Source organism: Grampus griseus (genome assembly GCF_964374135.1).
Source record: "Grampus griseus genome assembly, chromosome: 17".
Lineage (NCBI taxonomy): Eukaryota > Metazoa > Chordata > Mammalia > Artiodactyla > Delphinidae > Grampus > Grampus griseus.
The window spans coordinates 31,524,382-31,546,188 of record NC_139011.1 but is presented as its reverse complement, the minus strand read 5'-3'; the positions used below and the strand labels follow the sequence as shown (position 1 = coordinate 31,546,188).

General features: G+C 37.5%; 1 protein-coding gene across 1 annotated transcript in view; it reads left to right on the top strand.

Annotated features, from left to right (window-relative positions):
* ZFPM2 (zinc finger protein, FOG family member 2) overlaps positions 1-21,807 on the top strand; it is a 463,419-nt gene that overhangs the window by 230,512 nt on the left and 211,100 nt on the right. Inside the window, exon 4 of the mRNA XM_082674700.1 lies at positions 9,110-9,228. Within this exon, the coding sequence (XP_082530826.1) occupies positions 9,110-9,228 (119 nt within the window). The remainder of the gene's footprint in view (positions 1-9,109; positions 9,229-21,807) is intronic.

The window sequence follows — 21,807 nt, the reverse complement described above, 5'->3', positions numbered from 1 at the left end:
GCCAGTATTATAGCCTACATATTAAATCTTTCTGTAGACTAAAGACATTTTCAAAATATATACATATATTGTATTTATTGAAGAACCCATACAGTTAGAGAATTAAGTGGCTGATATAGTCGATGCTTTAATGTTTAGTGTGCAGGACTTATTCTCACCAATTTGGGGACCCATGTCGAGGTTTCATAAAACACTTCAATATTATATGTGATGCACTGACAATAGTGTTAAGTGTGAACTCAAGTATCCTAGGATCTATATTCACTGGTAACATATTAAATTTTTCTTCTCTTTATCGTTCTGTTTTCCACTTATTTTTAAAAACTCTTTTAAAAAATGTTACTTGTTCTTTGGATAAAATTTTTAAAATCTATAATGGAATATCATTTTTAGACCAGTCTTCTGCAGTCTTCTGTCTTTGACTGAGAGTACTCTACAGTGCACTGTTACTTCCCTGGATTAGATTAAAGGGTTTCAAAGTAATGCTGTAGCTGTCCCCATGTTATTTGTCAAGTCCTCTGCCATCCTTTGGTTCTCTGATATCACGACCTAAAAAGTGAACTCCCCACTCCCCCGTGGAGCTTCACATAGATCTTCCTTCCAGGCAAAACTCATCCTAATCACAACGGATGCTTAAGAATGTTTACCTGTTAGATCTTGTCAGTACATTTTCTTTCATCTCCATCTATACCATCTCACAATGTTAAAAGCATGACTATATCTGGGTTAATAGGAGTCAAGCTGAAAAAATACCTCATAAGGCAGCGGTCTTTAAATGTCAACAATGGCTTGTGAAAAGTTCCATTGTGTGCCAAATATAATATCTTCTTCTAAATTAATAAATGTGGACTTCCCTTGTGGCACAGTGGTTAAGAATCCGCCTGCCAGTGTAAGGGACATGGGTTCAAGCCCTGAGCCGGGGAGATCCCACATGTTGCGGAACAGCTAAGCCCACGAGCCGCAACTACTGACGCCTGCGCTCTAGAGCCCGTGCTCCGCGACAAGAGAAGCCACCTCAATGAGAAGCCTGCACACCACAATGAAGAGTAGCCCCCGCTCGCCGCAACTAGAGAAAGCTCGTGCGCAGCAACGAAGACCCAACATAGCCAATAAATAAATAAATAAATGTAACTATGAGAAAGCATGCGATTTTAAGACAAAAGTAAATGTTGCCTAAAATCTAGAACCTTAAGTATCAACGAGGTCTACTGATGTTCTGTATTAAATGTTCTTTAAAAGCCATTCCTTGCTTCTTTTTCATCGAACAGGAGCTTATGGTTGATTTTTACCCAGAGTTTCTCCTTTAGAGTTTGTCCTCCTGGAGAAAGCAAGCCTCCTCTGACCAGGGCTCTGCAGGCCCTGACCCTTCGATGGACCTCCTGCCGACAGAGGCTTTTGGCTCTTGCGCCCCCGCTGCTGTTTCCTGTGTCTGCTTACCCAGACCTCTCACATCCATGGCATTCCTGCCTACCTGTACCTCCCAAAGCATATCCTCCCTCCATGTCTCAAGATTTGAATCAGGAAGTGCTGTTGGGTCAGCCTGTGACAAGGAGTGGTGTCTGGAAGGTCAGGGAGGGTTTCTGGCAGCAAAGAAGTATACTGTCGGGCTTCCCTGGTGGCGCAGTGGTCAAGAAGTCCGCCTGCCGATGCAGGGCACACGGGTTCGTGCCCCGGTCCGGGAAGATCCCACATGCCGCGGAGCGGCTGGGCCCGTGAGCCATGGCTGCTGAGCCTGCGCGTCCAGAGCCTGTGCTGCACAACGGGAGAGGCCACAGCAGTGAGAGGCCCGCGTACTGCAAAAAAAACAACAAAGAAGTATAATGTCCAAGTTTGTGGAGCAAAAGGGTGCTGGCTCCCCTCTTCCTTCCAGCAGCTGAAAAGTGTCCAGAAACTACAGCTCCCCCTTCCAGCGACTTTTCCAAACATTTGCAACAGCTAGTCACACCGCAGGTGAATAGTTTCCGACACCTGGGATGAGCTGAGGTTTTGTTCATATAAATAGACATAGAACAAAGGGAAGAATATGGCTCCCAGGCTCGAACACGGTCTCTGTATGTAAAACTTATTTTGTATGTGAATATGCAGGTAGACGTTTTTTATTTATTTCAGGTCATAGTTTTGTTTTTAAAAACATCTTGAATTTTCTACTTTATTACCAATAATATTACTACCTAAAACAACATTTTCTCTCTCTATTTAAAGATGATAATTTGTAGGTTTCAATGGGTCTTAGGATAGAAAGAATATTTAGACATATAATAGCCTCAGAATTAATCCTTAAGGTCAGTCAGAATAATAAAAGTTTCCTGAGTTTGTAATACGTGCCAATATTTGGTAGCGTACGCGTGTCAGTTTGCTTCTTAACGCTGTACACATTGATTTCTATGACTTTTCAGAAACTATAGCCGAAGGGTGTGTTTTGTATTCTTAAGAAATGCAGTGAATTAACTTTGCTAGGTTTTAGACAATTCCAGTGTCTTGTTTTAGGTTTTAGGTACTGAATGCATTGCATGAAAAGGGAATGCTTCCATTTTGCCACCACCATTATGTTATCTTTTCCAGTGCAATTACAAGCTAATTCAGGGCTCTTTGTGTTACACTAAAAGCTTCTGATTTCGCTGCTGTTACCCAGTACCTCTTCATGCACTTTTAATACCATCTGCAGTGCCCCCAGCACTTACCTTAGGTGAGCATTTTTCTCTAAGTAGAGACTCATCTTTGGCAAATCATTAATGGAACATCAGAAAGATCCCATCTGTTAGAGTTACATATGGCTAAGATCAGAATTATCAAATATCTCATTTTTTTCTTTATTCTTTTTTTTTTTTCTTTTTTTCCTTTCTTATCCACACAATAAATGTAGTTGTCAGCAGGATAAGTTCATGCACCGGATAAGGTCACAATTTCATTTAGTGACAACTTCCAACAGTAAGAACTTACAAGGTTCGATTTATTAAAGAGTCAGAAGGGATAAGATCACTGCATGGCCAGCCTGATTTATCAGGGCTTGACTGGAGTACTTGAATAGGGAATGTCGTATTTCAAGTTTATGTTCCAAACTGTAGTTTAGTGTGTGTGATGACTGTATGACTCAAAAATTGAGAAGGAAAATTAGAAAAGGTATCCCTATAAGGCGATTTGTAGCTACTAACCAAGAACTCTCATTTCCTTTGCCAAACCATGCTTTGAGATGGGTCAACAGAGTGTTATATAAATGGCACTATCTGTCTTAGAATGCAGATGAAACATGCTGTTGTTAATGCCTGAGGAAACACACATAGTGGCAAGACTGCAGTTTGGCTGTGAAGGTAATCAGCAGTTAAATGATCATCTAACCCTCTTCTGTATCTGGCAGGCAGCTGTCAAATGGTTAAACCATAAAATAGCAAGAGCTCTGCCATGCTTCAGCCACCTTGGCTGACTTTGAAAATGTTTCGAGATTTTTAGAATCTTTGAGTGCTTTTTGAACTCAGCATGACTTCGGAGCTGTCCATGTTTGATACCATGATGTATAATGTTTTCCAACCATGAAGAAAATATAAATATGGGTTCTGACGCTATAGCCTTCTGCTGTAGTAAGACCTGATAAACATTATGAGCTAATTCATGTGGTCTGCTTTAAAATTTGGTTATGTATTTAAAACCACGTTCAAACCAATCCAAAGTTTATTTTCAGCAAATGAAATAGGATCTTCTGTCATCTCATTTACTTTCAACCATGTCCTTCTATGAAATCTGAGCCTGGAGTTAAGGGATATTCTGTAAATACCATATACATTTATGCCATCAACTTAATGCTGAATTCAGTTGAAGCATGATTGCTGATAATTATGCTAAAAGGCCCACATCTTGTCTGTTCCCCTTTGGTAGGCTACAGTTTTCATATACTTTGCTCTCTAATGAGGCATCAAAAGGACTCTATTAAAAAGAAACAAGACAATGACTTGATAGCACCTTCAATAAAAAAAGATTTGAGGGTATCTCCCTTGATTTTAAGTATTTGTTTCCACCAGTAAATTTCTTTTATTTGGACAAAAAAAGTGGGCTGATATCTTAAAAGCTGCAGTGTGTTTGGTAGTGATTTCTTACTCAGGGCTTTTTTTTAAAGTGAAGCTATCATAAGTCTTTGAGTAATCGCAGACTTTTAAAAGTATACATTATCAAGAAGATAAGAGAAACAGCCCTCAGCACTAACAATATTATCTTTTACCAAAATTGATTAGTCCATCCAGTGTGTCTCAAATATTTTGTGTGAACTTACCCAGCATGTTAAAAATATGAATTGGGCAGAAAAGAAAACTTCTTCATCCTGCTCCATGTTTCACAGATGAGGTAATGTAGTTAATGCAATAAAATGTTGAACAAATGAAATGTATGATTGTTGTAATACAAAGAGAAGACACGTATTAAGACAACTTTTTTTTTGTCTTTAAAATCAACTTTAACTGTACTACAGTTAAGTCTGTGAACTTACGAAAATCCTTATCCAATCAACGATGTTCAATTTGTATTTTGCACTTACCACATGTCACAAACTATATTAATTACCATAGAATAAACAGAAATAAAAAATGCACCTGTAGTTCAAGATGTTGAGGTGAAAGAAGTTATCAAGGAGAAACCACTAGGGAATCATTAAATGCAAAACTGCATGGACTATAAATGTTATGGGAGAATTAGGGAAGGAGAACTCAGTTTGTTCCGGAGTTCAGAGTTGTTTGGTGAAAGAGAATACCTTCGAGTTTGATCTCGCAACATTAATAGGGTTTATCAGGGCAGCCAGGAGGATGGTGTGTCTGCCAGGTAGCAGCAGCAACAATTCTCAGAAAGGTGTGGGAGTTAAACTGGAGATGAGGAGGCAGGTGCCATAAGGAAGAGTTTCTTGACTGGAAAGAAGAAGAAGAAATTCTGGAGAGCAGAACCGGCAGTCAAGCACATTGCTGTGGAGCAACTCTGCGGTGGTATTAGGATTCAGGCATAGATGTTCAAGTTGGGATGGTCAAAAGGAAGCTAGTGAAGGGACTTGCACAAATGAACGACAAGATGAAACTGGAGTTTTAAATATGTTTATCCTGGCAGGAATTTGGAGCCCAAATCAGAGCTGTAGAGTGAGTTGAGGCTGATTGGTCCTCTACATCTGAGTTGGTAAGAACTGGGAAATGCTGATAAGAAAGGTAAATCCAGGAGATATTTAAAAGGACGTTAAAAGTCAAGGTATGGATAGAGGTGTTAAAGAAGGAATGTGACCACAGACACTGAATAGTTAGATGTGATGGTGGAAGTATGTGGACATGCTCTTAGAATGCTTCAGTGTCTTTGTGGTGAAATAGTAAATGTTTATTAGGTACTTTGCTTATGTTATCTGAGTGAATCCTCACAGCAGCCATATGAGGAAGATATTGTGATTCCTATTTGCTTTGAAGAAACTGAAGTTGAGAGGGTTAAGGGACTTGCTCAGGATCACATGACTTGTTCCACTTACTTTTCTCCAATTCGATTTTGAATCTGTGTGCTGGCCTCCCATTCTAGAACATTCCATTCACTCCAGACACCCATGGTCTCCATCTCATCAAAAGGAATTTTCCCAGTCCTTTTCTTACTTTTGTAAATGTTCAGGTTACTTGATTGATCCCTCCTTCTTTAAATTCCTGATCAATCCATCGGATGCTATGGTACCACGTCCAGTTTATGCTCTATTTTCTATTTTCTCACACTTCTCTTAAATATTCTGTGCCTACTCCTCCATCCCTCTGCTTTTTGAAAATCCTTGGAACTGTATCCTAGATCTTTTTATTTTATCATGTTATACTCTCTCCTAGATCAAAAATTCTATGACTTTTACCATCTACAAGCTGGTTTTAATTAATAAATAAATGCCAACATTTATCACTCTAGCTAAAACCTTGCTCCTGAGCCACAGGCTTGTACCTATCCACCCCAAATCACCTCCTGCCTTGCTTACAAAGCCACTCTGACCTCAATATTTCCAAGCTATAACTCCTTATCCTTAAATCTTCTTTTTTCTGTGTACCCTATCTCAATAGGTACATGACCATTGGCCCATTTGCCCGAGCCAGATATGAGAAGATCATTGCTGGATTTTTCCTTCCCTAATACCTAAAATCTAAATAATCACTAAGTTCTATGACCTCTACTTACCAAGCCTTATGGATTACATTTCCTCAGATTTATCCAGAACCCAAACTTGTTTTGTTAGTTCCTTTATGCCTGGGGGTAACCCACTATCTGGTATTTAGTAGTTACCCAGTAGATATTAGTAGAATAAATGAATGAATGAATGAACTAATGAATGGATTCAGAAAAGAATGAGTAAACAAATCAAATGAGAATGGAATTTTGCTTTCTGATTTTGAAATCTCTGATCTTTTCCAGCCAAACATTCTTTTTATGATAAGCTAGTTCTAGGACCTGGGTCTTTGATCCAGCATCTCAGTGTTCTTTCTACCTCTCATAATATATCGTATCTGGGGAAAGAAAATCATGGTGTCACGGACACCTTATCAAGTAGCAAGAGAGTACAAACCCCTCTTTAACAATGACAGACCAAAGACTTAGAAAAGACAAAACCTACTCATGGCCATTCAGGTGGCAATTTGATAGAGGGACTAAAATTTAATCTTAATTTAGTGCAATAATGTTTCCTCTATTTCATGACACTTATTAATCTTTGAAAAAATTTAAAAAATATTATACTCTTAAGCAACATGTATGTTAAATGAAATATAATTTCTGTTAATACAATATCTTATTTCTCTTGCTATCAGTAAACTATGTAGTTTTGGTAGTGTATAATGCTATTTGCAATGTGCTTATAGTTTTCTATAAAGCTGCTCTGAATAAATGAATATTTTAATTTAATTGTTTCAGCAACAGAAAAGATTTCCCCAAACCTCAAAATAACATCTGACATCTTGATAAGTAAGAAAGGAGACTGAAATTTGTCTGTTTGTCTAATAAAGTTGAAAAGATTGACTTGAGAGCTTGAACAGTTACTGGGCTTTCTGTTATGGCCATCTTTAAGAGCTCGTAAAACTAATTTTGGCCTGCTTAAAATTTTAATGCATAGTCAAAGACACCTCCAAAACTTTGGAGATATTTGGGTATCACTTCATGATCTGCCCTAAGTTTGTAGTTCTTAATCCATTAAAAGACAGACCTGGGCTTCCCTGGTGGCACAGTGGTTGAGAGTCCGCCTGCCAATGCAGGCGACACAGGTTCGTGCCCCGGTCCAGGAGGATCCCACATGCCGCGGAGCGGCTGGGCCCGTGAGCCATGGCCACTGAGCCTGCGCGTCCGGAGCCTGTGCTCCACAACGGGAGAGGCCACAACAGTGAGAGGCCCACATACCGCAAAAAAAAAAAAAAAAAAAGACAGACCTGCTTGTAAATCCACAGGTATAGATAAGAAGTCACTGTTTGACTGAGTCTGAACCCTTTTCAAATGAAAAATGTCAGTGGCAGAAAGAGAGGATTAATTACATTTTTAAAGGGTTTTCAAAGTTTTTCATGATTCCTCTGGTATCACTTGAAATGTGACATGACTAGGTTCTTTTTTTTTTAGTGTGTAAAAACAAGCAAATTATTTGGGCATCATTTTTATGTAGAAAAGAACATTTTAAACTAGTGTTTAGCTGAAGGGTTGAAATGTATTTTATCTTTAGAGGGTAAATTGTAAAGAAATTGTTTAAAATGTAAGCATGAATGAAAAATAAGAACTATCAGATAGAAATTAAAGTTTCTTTTCAAATAGAAAAATTATCCCAAATTTTTAAATAACTGCATTATCAATATGAAAATGCATACATACGTTAATGGATATTTCCCACTGAGCCGTATTTGACATCATAACAGGTTGTTGGCTATGCTCTATCTTTGAGGATTTTCTATACAAGTCTCTGATTCTAATGCATTAATCAAAAAGATTGTATGAGGATAGGGCTTCCCTGGTGGCGCAGTGGTTGAGAATCCGCCTGCCGATGCAGGGGACACGAGTTTGTGCCCTGGTCCGGGAAGATCCCACATGCTGCGGAGCGGCTAGGCCCGTGAGCCATGGCTGCTGAGCCTGCGCGTCCGGAGCCTGTGCTCCGCAACGGGAGAGGCCACAACAGTGAGAGGTGGTAATACGCTCAGGACATAAATATCATAGATTTAATTACTTAAAGAGAAGGTCTCCAATTCCTGATTGAGATTTTTTTCCATTTATTCCAAACAATGTTTAGGCTTAATGACCAATTTAAAAATTTTTGAAGGCTTCATTTCTTTCTTTTTTTATTAATCTGTTCATTTATTTCTTGAGTGACCATTTGATGAATTCCTACTTTATGCAAGTGTGTATACTGTCTTTACTTCCTGTTTCTCTTTAATGATCCCAAAGTAATAATTAGGAGGAAATAAAAGGAAGAAGACCATCCTAAACTGGCTGTTTCTTAAGGATTTTTGTCCAAACCTTTTGGTAACATAGAATCTTACCTAAAGTACCAAATATAAAAAAGTAATGACTTTGACTAAACATTTTTTTAATTTGCGAAAACATACATGTCCATTTTTTGCACTTGTATTTGTTCTATCCACTGAAACTAGTAGTAAGTTCAGGAAATTGCCAAGTACTTTCAAAAACTCTCCATGTTGTTCACCAAGAGTCTTGAATCATTGTAATACAGTTATTGCCTAAGGTATATATCTTTAATTGTAATTTTTTAGTTACTTTGGTGATCAAATTTAGGAATTTTAACTCTAAGTCATTGTCCTAACGCTTCTTGTCTATCTGTTTTGGCATTGGATCAATGCTTTCTGAGGACGTGTTATCATTTCTACTTCTTAAGGATTTACTAAATAGAATGGACTTCAGTAGGTGATAAGTGTGCAAAGGCTAAAGAAAGAAATTGGACTAAATGTGAACATAACTATAAGGACAAGTTTTATTATCCTCTCAGGATACCAAGATCAGTTGTTTTTCAGATGAACATAATTAATTCTCTTTATATGAATCCTGAGAATATTGTTCCTGTAAAGCGAGCACACAAAAAGTGACGGCTGTTGGTAAAGCACAAGTGAAAGTAATTTAAACGCCTCGTGTTCATTGTCTGCAGGAGAGCTGGAGGTGTTTCAGAAAGATGGAGAACGAAAAATTCAGAGTCGGCAGCAACTTCCAGTGGGAACCACCTGGGGGCCGTTCGCTGGGAAGATGGACCTGAATAATAATTCCTTGGTATGTGGATGTTCTGAGATGGTTGACTCTTAATACTTCGTCATAGCACAGAAATTATCTCTGCTTGCTTCCCAGTGAAATCACTAAAAATAGCTGTTTTTTCTTTTTCGTGGGCCACAAAACTGGGATGTCTTCCAAGTGGTCTGTCTCTGACAGTATTATATGTAGAATTTAGAAGGAAACAGGTTAATCATACTAAATGGTTATCTAGTAAGGTCATTTATAAGGTTGTGGCTTTATCTGCTTAGCCAGACTAATATTGTCCATATTTAATAATATATACAAATGCTTTTAGTTTTTAGATGACACAGATTAATTGTCATGCATTACAAGTTTACATGATGAACAAGGAATAAACAGCCTTGATATTGCTTGGTAATACTATTTGTACCTTTAAGAGTGAGAATGAGTGACCAGCATCATAATTTTTCTTGTTAACTTTTTTGTAAAAATTCTGAGATCAGAAAGTCTACCTCTAGGAAAGATTGTATGGACAATTGATTGATTAGATGTTTTAAAAAGTTATGGAAAGATGGAATATTTGGTTACATTTAAACTTCATTTCTTAATTGAATGTTAGCTTCCTATTGCAGCTGTAGCAAATTACCACAAACTGTGGCTTAAAACAACCCAAATTCATCATCTTGTAGTCAGAAAGGAATCTCTCTGGGCTAAAATCAAAGTGTCTGCAGGGCTGAGTTTTTTTCCTGGAGCTTCTGTGGGGGGAAATCTGTTTTCTTTGCTTTTCTGTCTTCTAAAGGTTGTCCACAACCTTTGGCTTCCAACCCCCTTCCACCTTCAAAACCAGCAGTGGCTGATAGAGTCTTTCTCATATCTTTATTCTGACTCTTGCTTCTCCCCCTTCCACATTCAAGAACGCTTGTGATTACATTGGGCCCACCTGGGTAATCTAAGGTACTTTTGCAACTTTAATTCCATCTGCTTTCTTAATTCCCTTTTGCCTTGTAACATTCACAAAGTCCAGGGATCAGGACATTAGGACTTCTCCTATTATAAGTAACAATACAAGTCATAAAACTTGGGGATAAAAACGTTTTATATTCTTTAGGAGATCCAGAAATTATTTATATGTATGGAAGTCCTTCTCTCTAAATGCCATTTTTGTAGGAAGAGTTTCATGCCTGCTAAATATCTCCATCTACACTGGGGGTCGGGGTGAGACATAAAAACTCCCAGGGGGGTTTTGACAAGTGTGCTCAACTCAGCAACATTGCTTTCCTTTTTCAATTGAGTACATGAAAGAAATTTCTTCTTCAAGCTATTACAGGAGAGAAACTGGTATGTGCGGATTTTTGCTCATTTAGTGCCATGTGGATGAGACAGAGGTCATTGATTTAACTAAAAGTAATGATTGGAATAAATAAGAAACATTTGTGTCATCAAAGTTTCAAACAACATAAAAGGTTCTAGGGGTGTGTTTTTACTTCCTAAATCCATGTGTTTAATCCATAAAAGGATGAAGCAGGAGACTGTACCTGTGTTTAAGAACCAAACAAGTTGATAGACCAGGCTAAATATTTAATAATCTGGGCAGTTTAATTTGTGGTGGTCCAGTGCACCTACTTCAGAAAGGGTTTGAGAAGTGGCTTCACGAACGCTGCAGACCTTAGTTGGTTGAGTTGTATTAGTGGACTGTTCTGCTGATTCCTTTGATAGAGTAATATTAGCTATTATACTACTTTATCAAGCAAAGACAAGAGGAAGATTGTGTCAGCATCAAAGGGTGAATTAAGTGCTATTCAAAACTCATTTTATCTGGGGGTTTCTATTGGTTCTTTAGCATTGCTTTAAAAATGTTGTAGGCAATAAGATATTTGTCACTGTATATCAGACACCAACATAAACTTTCGTCATTTCTCTGATATTTCTTCAAGAGTGTACTGCCATTGAAGTGGCAGCTATCGTTGCTGTAAGAAATGCATGTTTTCCCCTTTATTACATCAACATAATATCTCTATGAAAATGCAACCTTTGATTAATCTTTATATCATTATATATATGTAGACTGGTGCTTTTTACACATTTTTAACGTATGCTAAATTGTGATGTGTGGAAAGTAAACCTATTTGTGGAACTTTAATTTTCCAGTGAAATATTTTTAGACAGATGATATCATTTGGTTCTTTTTTCATGCTTCTATACCACTCTAAAGCTATCTTGTGCCATACATAATATCTTTTAAAGGATTCAATTTATAGTTATGAAGTTTTTGGTGTTTTTGATACTATTTGAAGTGAATGACTGCTCTTTAGGGTATCAAAAACCAATCGTGGGGAATAGTTTTTTAATAGAAAATAATCTTAATACCCTAATTTTCTCCTTTTTTCTTAGGATTTAAATATTTAATTCATGTTAATTCCCTAAACTATAGCATTTTCTCTATTTTTAAATGTAGTTGCTTTGCTAAAATATACTTAAAAATTTTTTTTGACAATAACATTCTTTTCCAGAATTTACTTTTGATTTTATGTCATTAAACACTACTAATACTAATATTGACACTATTGTTACTTCTGTAGAACAGTTGTCTAAGTTATACTTCGTACTTATTTTTTCTAGACACTATGTGGAGAATTGGAAATGGATTAGCTCCCTTACTCCTCAGAACAAACCTATGAATTTGGTTCTATTTTTATTTATTTATTATTGAAGTATAGTTGATTTACAATGTTGTGTTAGCTTCAGGTATACAGCAAAGTGATTCAGTTGTGCATATATATGTCTATTCTTTTTAAGATTCTTTTCCCTTATAGGTTATTACAAAATATTAAATATAGTTTCCTGTGCTATACAGTAGATCCTTGCTGGTTATCTATTTTATACATAGCAGTGTGTATATGTTAATCCCAACCTCCCAGTTTATGCCTCCCCCCCTGACCCCATTGGTAACCACAAGTTTGTTTTCTATGTCTGTGAGTCTATTTCTGTTTTGTATGTAAGTTCATTTATATCATTCATTTTTTTAAATTCCATATGTAAGAATATCATGTGATATTTGTCTTTCTCTTTCTGACCACTTCACTTAGTGTGGTAATCTCTAGGTCCATCCATGTTGCTGCAAATGGCATTTTTTGTTCTTTTTTAATTGCTGAGTAATATTCCATATCTTCTTTATCCATTCATCTGTCAGTGGACATTTAGGTTGTTTCCAGGTCTTGGCTATTGTAAATAGTGCTACTCTGAACATTGGGGTGCATGTATCTCTTGGAATTATGGTTTTGTCTGGACATATGCCCAGGAGTGGGATTGCAGGATCATACATTAGCTCTATTTTTAGTTTTTAATGAATCTCCATACTGTTCTCTATAGTGGATGTATCAATTTACATTCCCACCAAAGTGTAGGGGGGTTCCTTTTTCTCTACACCTTATCCAGCATTTATTTTTTGTAGACTTTTTGATGATGGCCATTCTGACCGGTGTGAGTGGATACCTCATTGTAGTTTTGATTTGCATTTCTCTGATAATTGGTGATGTTAAGCATCTTTTCTTTTTTTCTTTAAACTTTATTTTATACTGGAGTATAGCCGATTAACAATGTTGTGATAGTTTCAGGTGCACAGCAAAGGGACTCATCCATACATACACATGTATCTATTTTCCCCCAGACTTCTGTCCCATCCAGGCTGCCACATAACATTGAGCAGAGTTCCCTGTGCTATACACTAGGTCCTTGTTGGTTATCCATTTTAAATACAGCAGTGTGTACATGACGACCCCAAACTCCCTAACTATCCCTTCCCCCCATCCTTCCCCCTTGAATTTGGATCTGTTTAAAACTATATTTATAGATAAGAAAATAAAGGCTCAGGCCTTTTGATTCCAGAATCTGTGTTTTTAAAGACCAGGCCACGCTCCTCCTCAATAGTATCTATAACATGATTTGAGTATGATAAAATTGTTAGGGATTTCTTTACAGGAATTCTAAGTTTATAAAAATCTCTGGGTGAAAATATGCAGTGATTAGAGGTAGACTCTTTTTTTCTTACTTTGGGCAAAATATTTGTTATCATACTTCATAACTATCATGACTGAGGAGTTATGAGTTAATTCAAAGACTACCACAATTTTATTACCTCTTTATATTTGGACAGTACTTTAATATGTGTTTTATATCATGAAGATAAATTTTCTTTACCATAAAATGTATAGCCTACTAAACCTTCTTTACCCAACCTGGAATCAAGTTTGGAATTAGCACACTCTTTTAAATTAGCACACCCTTTTAAATTGCTTATTCGCCAACCAACGTAATGTTACTCTGTTCAGACTCATGGTGTCGTCTCAAGAGATCCAGCACACTAATTAATCCAACACAGTAATTAATTGAGTCACCATGCCAGATGTCAAATCCTTTTTATATCTTTCAAGTTCCCATCTTGAAGTGCATTAGCAATATGCCACCTTCTGCAGGAAGCCTTTGCAGACCAGGCATTTGGATGTATAGAGAACATTTCCAGAAATATAGGCTATATAGAAACACCAAATGAATTGATTTGACAAAAAGTTTTCCTTGGAACCATGTAACACACTGAACACAGAAATAAATAATCTTTTGCTCACACCTCATTATCTTGTTAGATATTTCATGCTTAATAGCAACATATAGTTAATATTTTCATTGGGCCAGATAGGGGTGAAAGTGCTTTATAAGTTTTATATCTCATTAGTTCTTACATAAGCATATGAGAAGATAATATCCGTTTTTTCCTCCTTTGTTATCGAGGAGGAAACTGCTACTGTGAGAAGTTGAATGACTAGCCCAAGGTCACCTCAATCTGACTTGAGAACCCATGTTGCAATCGAATACTGTCTGAGGAATTTTATCTGTAATATAGGGATAATAATGCTACCTAGCTTATCAGAACTTTGTAAAGACCAAATGAGGTAACACACATGAGTTATCCAGAAATACTGACTACTGTTACTGCTCAGTCACCTGTAAAAATGGGTCCATTAAAATCTGTCAAGTTTAAAACTGAAAAGACACTCCGAATTAAATAAGTAAAACTATAGACTTTTGGCATTTGGGGATTTTACATGCCTAAGTTTGACTATTTTCCAAGGACACTGTATTAGTCTGGGTTCTCCAGAAAAACAGAATAGGGTGTGTGGGGTGTGTGTGTGTGTGTGTGTGTGTGTGTGTGTGTGTGTGTGTGTGTGTGTGTGTGTGTGTGTGTGTGTGTGTCTAGAGAGAGAGTGAGGGGGAGAGAGAGAGATTTATTATAAGGAATTGGCTCACATGATCATGGAGACCGGCTAGGTGAAAATCGGTGGTTTAGGTCAGCAGGCTGGAGAGTCAGTGGTGTAAATGAAGTTTGTTACTTGGGGAGGCCAGTCTTTTTGTCCTATTGAGGCTTTCAACTGATTGGATGAGGCTCACCCACATTACAGAGGGCAGTCTGTTTTACCCAAAGTTCTCTGATTCAATTGTCAATCTCAACCAAAGCTCCTTCCAAGTTAATACACAAAACTAACCATCACAGATTCCAAAGGTCTATGGTATATTGTGAGTTTCAGTTTTTTCAGGCAGTCTTACGCCCCTGAATGAATTGTTAGCCAGCAAGTGAGCCTAGTTTTTTTTCCAACATCCTACCTCTGTGCCAAGGAATAACTTAACGTGCTATCATGGTGACACAAATTTCATGTTTTGAAAGTCTTATAATTTTATTCATTGAAAATATCAAAGGACTATTGACAAGGAAGGAATTTTTAAAATCACTTTAAATTGTGATCAATATCTGTTTTGGAGGTGTTTTAGAATTTCTATATTTATATGTTGTGCCTTTGATGTTTTCCCATTTTCTCCTGAGGACAGAGATCTTTGTAATATGCTAAAATCTCTGCTATGCTAGCCGAGGTAAGTGCTTAATAATGATCAAACAACCTTTATATAGAAGGTTAGGTGTCTCTAATATTAGTGACATTTGCCCTCTCTGTCTTTTGATATGTCAGCTGTCAGTAGCTAACGAGTCTTATTCAGCGAGCGGCATGCTGGAATCATGCAACATGCATACTTAATTAAACAGAACATAAATAGAAAGTCCCAGGTTACTTAATACATAATAGTAAACTTATCACAATCTGTTTAATTCAACAAATGAAATTTGACATAGAAATTTCATTTTATTGATGCCATTCAATCAGAATAGAGCCTTGTTTTATTTTCCCATGGGATTGTGACATTGAATTCTACAAATAGGAAATACACATATAAAGGATACTATAGGCAAAATTTTATTGACTTAATAATGACATAATGCATACATTAAATTCCACCTTACATTTTTTAAGATAGTTATTAACATAGAAATGTGGTTGAGGAAAGAATTAGAGATTCCTGATCGCATCACAGGGAAATATTAGAATTGTTAGATATCTCCATTGCTCCCCTTCTAGTTCTAACTCTTCCGGTACCCGTCTCTGAGCCTATTCATTGCCATGGTCTTCAAGCTTCATGTTGTACACACTCTAGAGCAACTATATCCCTATCCATGTGTCTCTAGCGTTCACCTGTATCGCCAAAGGCTGCTTAGTGGAATCATCTCTGACTTTCTATTTGAGAACATTTCTTCCAGCCTCAGGAGCAAACCTAACTGCAAGCCTGGCAAGCTGGAAGTGCTGGAGAATTAACGCTTCCAAAAGTAATCCTCAACCACTTACGGGCAGAAGTAGGTGGATAAATACCCCTGCTTCCTCACCTCTCCATTAGGATATGAGAAGTGTTCTACACAGTCTCTTGGAATTTGCCAGTGAAATTGAAGTCCAGCTGGCTTTATAACACAGCGTTTATGGGTTTTCTTTCCCTTCCTCCTTCCTCCTCCACACCTCTACTGAATTTTTCTGAGATCACCCCTCCAATAAACTACTGACACTTGAATCAGTCTCAGGGTAACCTTCTGGGAAAGCCATACCAACACAGCTTCTAGGATACAATAATGAAGTAAATTGGAAAGTTATATCCAAATTATTGTTGAGATTCTAGACGACATAGATTTTTTTTAAATTGTTAGTATTCAATTCTAGATCACTGCCTCTGGCAAATAATATATACTCAATAGATTCTCTTTAAAATAAAAATCTGATCTAATTGAATTTCCTTACCAGGAGCAGTCTGACTGACTCTACCCATACCCTCCCATCTCCACCCTCTGAATGATATAATTTATAATGCTGCTGAGGCATGACTTTTTGTGGGGTCTTATATTTCTTTTCATTGATGTTGACATTGTGAACAATATCCTCCTTTTAATATTCATTCTAATCTGGGCTCAGGACTCCCATACTTTCCTACTTCTTATGTCTCTCTCGGTCTTGGCTCTTTTGAATTTAACTGTGAGTGTTTCCCAAAACACTCCGGCCTTTCTTCTCTTCTCCCTCTGTTTCCAGTGCCTCAGGGAGCTTATCCACTTGCAAAGCTTCAGCTACTAATTTACAAATGACATTTAAATTAAAAAATCTCTAACCTTGGCTTTCTACCCTTTCTCTAATAGCACATTTCAACTGTTTTACAAGCCTTTCCCACTGACTTCCTCCAACTAAACAGTCAGGAGGCGAGTTTATTACTGTTTCCACACACTGTCTCCCTGTTCTTCTCCCTGACTTCCAAATTTTAGTCACCTTTAATCCAAAGTCTCTCCCTCTCCTTTCCTGCCTCTGCAGGAAGTTCTTTCTATGAGTTATCCCATGTTTCCCTCCCATTTCTACCTCTCCTTCTCTCACATCTCAAATGCCTATTTACATATGTAGTCACATACACACACACGCACCCCTCTCTTTTATTGGTTATAACTAACACCCTTGTTTTTGTTATCCACTCAGAGCCAGACATCTTCCAGGACTCTCCTTTTCATGTCCAGAAACCAAGTACCATAATTCCTGCTTTCTTCGTTTCTGTTCCCTTCTTTCTGTTCCTGCCACCACTGCTGTAGGTGAAACCACCATCATTTCTTCCTTGATTATCACAGTATTCTTCTAACTTTCTTCCTGCCTTCCTTCTTGCCTCCTTTTTCTTTACCCAAATCACAGTGTGTCCTAAAAGCAAAACTAATCACTTGTGTGCTTAAGACATCCTAAAGGGCACAAGAGAACCCAAACTTATGGTGAAAGGGTCTTCATGACATCACCTTCTCGACTCTTACCCCTTTTCCACTCTCAGTGTAAGTTTCAGTCCACCTCAGCTACCTGCAGTGCTCTGAAAATATTCCTGTCTTACATCTCTATGCATTTGGCTGTGCTGTTTTATCATCCTAGAAAGCCCTATGACCTACCCCTCAGCCCCTCTTCATCACATTAACTCCAATTGTTACTTCAAGACTCAGCCCAAGGTTACCCCAAAGTGGACCTTCCCTAAAGCCTCCAGTCTGGAATAGATATCCACTCCTCCAGTATTTCCATGATCTTTAGGTTTACTATGATAAGAACATTTCTAACATAATTCCAAATGTCTACTTACTTGTCTGTCTCCCCTGCAGACTGTATGCTCCTTATTTATCTTCTATATTTGTATCCTTCTTACCTAGAACAATGTCTGGTTCAAAGCAAGTCCTCAATAAATAACCTTTAGAGAATGAGTCAATTAATCCTGTCCTTTAACTTTTCTCCAGTAACAGTGAATGAGGCACATCTTTCTTTATTCATCTTTCTTTATTTATTCTTGTATTCTCCCTGAGTCTTTTACCCATTTTTCCTGCCTCCCCTGAGATCTTACTTCATCTGCCCAAGTTAACAATACAATACTACAGTTAATGCCATCTTCTGCCTGTTTTGTTTATATTTTTTGCTTAATCTCATTTGAGGGTAAATATATAATAGGGGAGGGCAATGACCTCTATTTCTTCAGTTTTTACCCAATAAAAAGATATGCCCATGATGGCTTCTTGGTAAATATTAAGTAATTTCAGTGTAAGATTTGCGCCCCTTTGAAGCAGTTAAAGACGACGAGGTGGTGAGCCCGTTGAGGCAATTATGATTTGTTTATAACAGAATCCGTTTTAGATCCCTCAGTATGACATGGGTGAAGGCCAAGAAGGTATTCTGCTCTACCATGCTTTCTGTGAAGTCTCATCCAGCATCGCACTTTCCAGTGACAAACCATCTGGGAAATTCCATCTGTCTCTGCTTGGAAACTGAGGTGGCAGTCGCCCACTGTGAGCAATTTTCTATTAACTTCTTGGATAAGATCAGTCAGATTTATACTGAATTGATGGGAACCGTAAGAGCAGGGTTGTTCCAAGAGAAGACAAATGTACAGATTCCTCTAATTGGACTTAAGCCAGTTTCATTCACGGATGCCCTTAGGTTCTAGTAGTGCAAGGACTTATAACCTTTTTAATTGTACCCTGTTCCTCTTGGGAAATGTTGGTGAAATTCGTTATTGATGGAGACTGTAGATTTGTCCCTTAGGGAGGCCAAGATCCTGGCGTCTCTTATACTCTGTCTGCCATGTGGAGAATTAATGGAAACTGAGTGGACAGGGAAACTGCTCCAAGAAGACATGAGGCAAGACATTTAGTGCAGCAGAGCCTTGGAAAATGGTGTGTTGGCCTGGTTTCTAGAATTAGAGGACAATTTTGTTGTTGTTTTGCTTGTTTGTTTGTAGAAAAGGGGAGAGCTCAGGGAGAGGAGAGCTTGGTATGGAGTCCCAAGTTAGTAAAAGCATCCTGTAGAATTTGAGTCAGAAAGAAAGAAACCAAACACCAAATAATTACTCCACAATTCAGAGCTCTAGAAGCAAACCAGCAAGGTCAATTACATATGGAGCCGAATGGACTTATTGTATTATAATGTAGGCATAGTGAGGTTGGCAGTGGATGGAATTATATTGTAATGTGGGAAAATAACCGTTGAAATGAAAACCTAAAGTTTGCATTTCCTGGTAATTTGTATCTGGCTCCAAAAAATACACCTTTTATATGTAGCTAGTCTGTCTGCTGATCTCAGTCTCCCTCTAATTTGCTTTTTCTTCTGACGGTGAAGTCTTTCTAGAGACGTTATGTTTGGACTTGGATCTGAAAGGTAGGGACACAAAGACACAATTCCTTGCCGTATATAGACAGTTTTATTTATGGGTCTAACTTACTGGCCTGTGCCTGAAATTTAAACACATTTTTGCCCTTGGGTTATGATACCCGGCTAAACCTCTTTACTTATACTTAGGCCAAGTTTTAATAAACAAAACGCATCTTTTTTGTTTAAGATTATTCCTTGTTCCCTTTTTCTAGAATTCCAAGGAGAATTTTATTGAAAGTGATCTTCTCATGGACTTATCAAAATGACTCTGTGATACGCTATTAATTTAATCAATGTCTGGAAGGAGTAGTTGTCCATATCATTATTTAATGTGATTAAAGTTGCTCTACTAAGAAGAGTATGTGTGTAAAGTTGAAGAGACTAATGAGAAGCTCTACCTTTTCCACAGAGTGTAGGTATGAAAGATGAAGTCTGGCTTTTGGTTTATACATCCAGTTACTCTTTATGGAGTAGTTCCTGTTCGTAGATCTTTTTTCACCCTTCAGGGTCCCTTAGGGGAGAGAATCTCTTTTCCCTCTGGGGAGTCTATCAGATTCTTGGGTGGTGAGGAAGTATGTTGCAAAATATAACTCTGTTGTTCTCATAACACAAATTAGAGAAAAATACTTTTGGCTGGAGGAGAAGGTAAAATGAGAAAGCATGTGAGGAGTACCTGTTTACAAAGTTGACCCAAAGTTCCATCGATTATTTTATGATATATCTGGCATGCCTTTCAAAGTCTTTCTCCTTGACTGTTTTGGAGACTTGCTGTTCCACAACTCTTTTTAGAACAATTGGTTTGGCACGTGCACTTACCTGTCATTTGCGTGGTTATAATAAATATTGTTCCAATGTTACGAGAATTTAGCAGTGATGTCAGCTAGGCATAATAATTAATTCATTCAGTAACTTGGAGATGGTAACTGTGAAAGAATGGACATAAGTGCTATTTTGTATTCCTTCTGCTTGATCTTAAAAATCAATATTACTTAGGCATAATCCTTTAAATATAAAATATTAGACTCATAAAATATCAGACTCTGTTTTTTAACTATCAACAGGTATTCCCAGGACACCATTAATCAAACATCATAACTTGACATTAGCTCTCAGTTAGCATTGTCAATCTTTAGTTTCGTAAGAGGTTTTCCTGGTGTAGGCAGGTTTGTGAGTCTGATCCTGTCCAAACCACTCCTGCAAGGTGATGTTGTATGATGTCCAGAGGCAATAATTCTTACGTACATTTATAAAAGAAAAATAAAGTAATATTTCTAAAATGCTTTTGTAAACTTGAGAAATTATTTGAGAAACTCTTTTCTGGAGATGAACATCTCTTTTCCTTGTTAATTTAAGTATTGAATTTAAAGTCATTCTTTATTATTCATTTACTTTTATATCACTTTTTAAATAAAATCCTTTGCCCTAGTTCAACAAAACTGTGCTTCTTGATTCTAGTAATCTGTATGTCATTTGTGCTATTCTATATGTTTTATATCTCTTTCTATTTTAAAGGTCAGGAGCTCAGAGTCAAGCATAGGGTTACGTGTGTTAGTCTTGTGGTTTTCTCATACTCTTTATTTTCTCGGGGTCAGAAAGAGCACAGATTGTCTCTGTGTCTTTGGTAGAGTGTCTCATACAAGGCTGGATTCAGAAAGTGACAGCCAGAGCTGTGGTGTCATCTGAAGGCTCAACTAGGAGAAGTTCTGCTTGAAAGGTCACTACATGGCTGTTGACTCAGTTCCCTGCCTCCTGGGCTTCTCCATAGAGCAACTCACAGCATGGCAGCTGGCATCTCTCTGAGCAGGCAAATGAGACAGCAATACAAGGAGCCCAGGACTGAAATCAGTCCTTTTGCTACCTAGTCTCGGAAGTGGGCATCCCATCACTTTTGCTGAATTCTATTCATTGGAATTGACTCACTAGGTCCAGCCCACCCTGAAGGGAAGGAAATTGCACATAGGCTTGAAACCAAAGACTGTGATCACTGGGGGCCTCTCACAGGCTGTTTACCACTAAAAGTAATTTGCATAAATAGTTACCTGGCCTCTGAATAAGGAAGGACTTTCAAATAATAGTAGCAATGGGAGAAATCACAAAAGAAAATCCAATTAATTTGAATAGAAGAGACTAAATCATATATTATAAAACATCATAACCAAAATCAAAGTTTAACTGGTAAGTAAAAGACATTTGTGAAAATGAGATACATTTTATTCTCATTTTCGAAGGTAAAAAAGGTCTTCCACATAGAAGGTCATGAATAAATTCTTGATTAATTTGTTTAGAAATTGTGAGGACAGAGAAAGATGAATTAAAATATATGAAACATAAGTTATACAAAATCTAATGGGAAATAAGAACCAGAGGCAGATTGTTTGCTGAGTATTTCTTCTCCTTCAGTAGTTTTGAGAAACATACACTAACATATTGTAAAGATCAGAAATGGGGAGAAAGCATGGGAAAGAGCCCATGATGTGGTCGATGTAGCCTGATGCTAGTCCCAACTGTTATTACGCAAAGTGGATGTGCTATCTCGGGTAATCACACC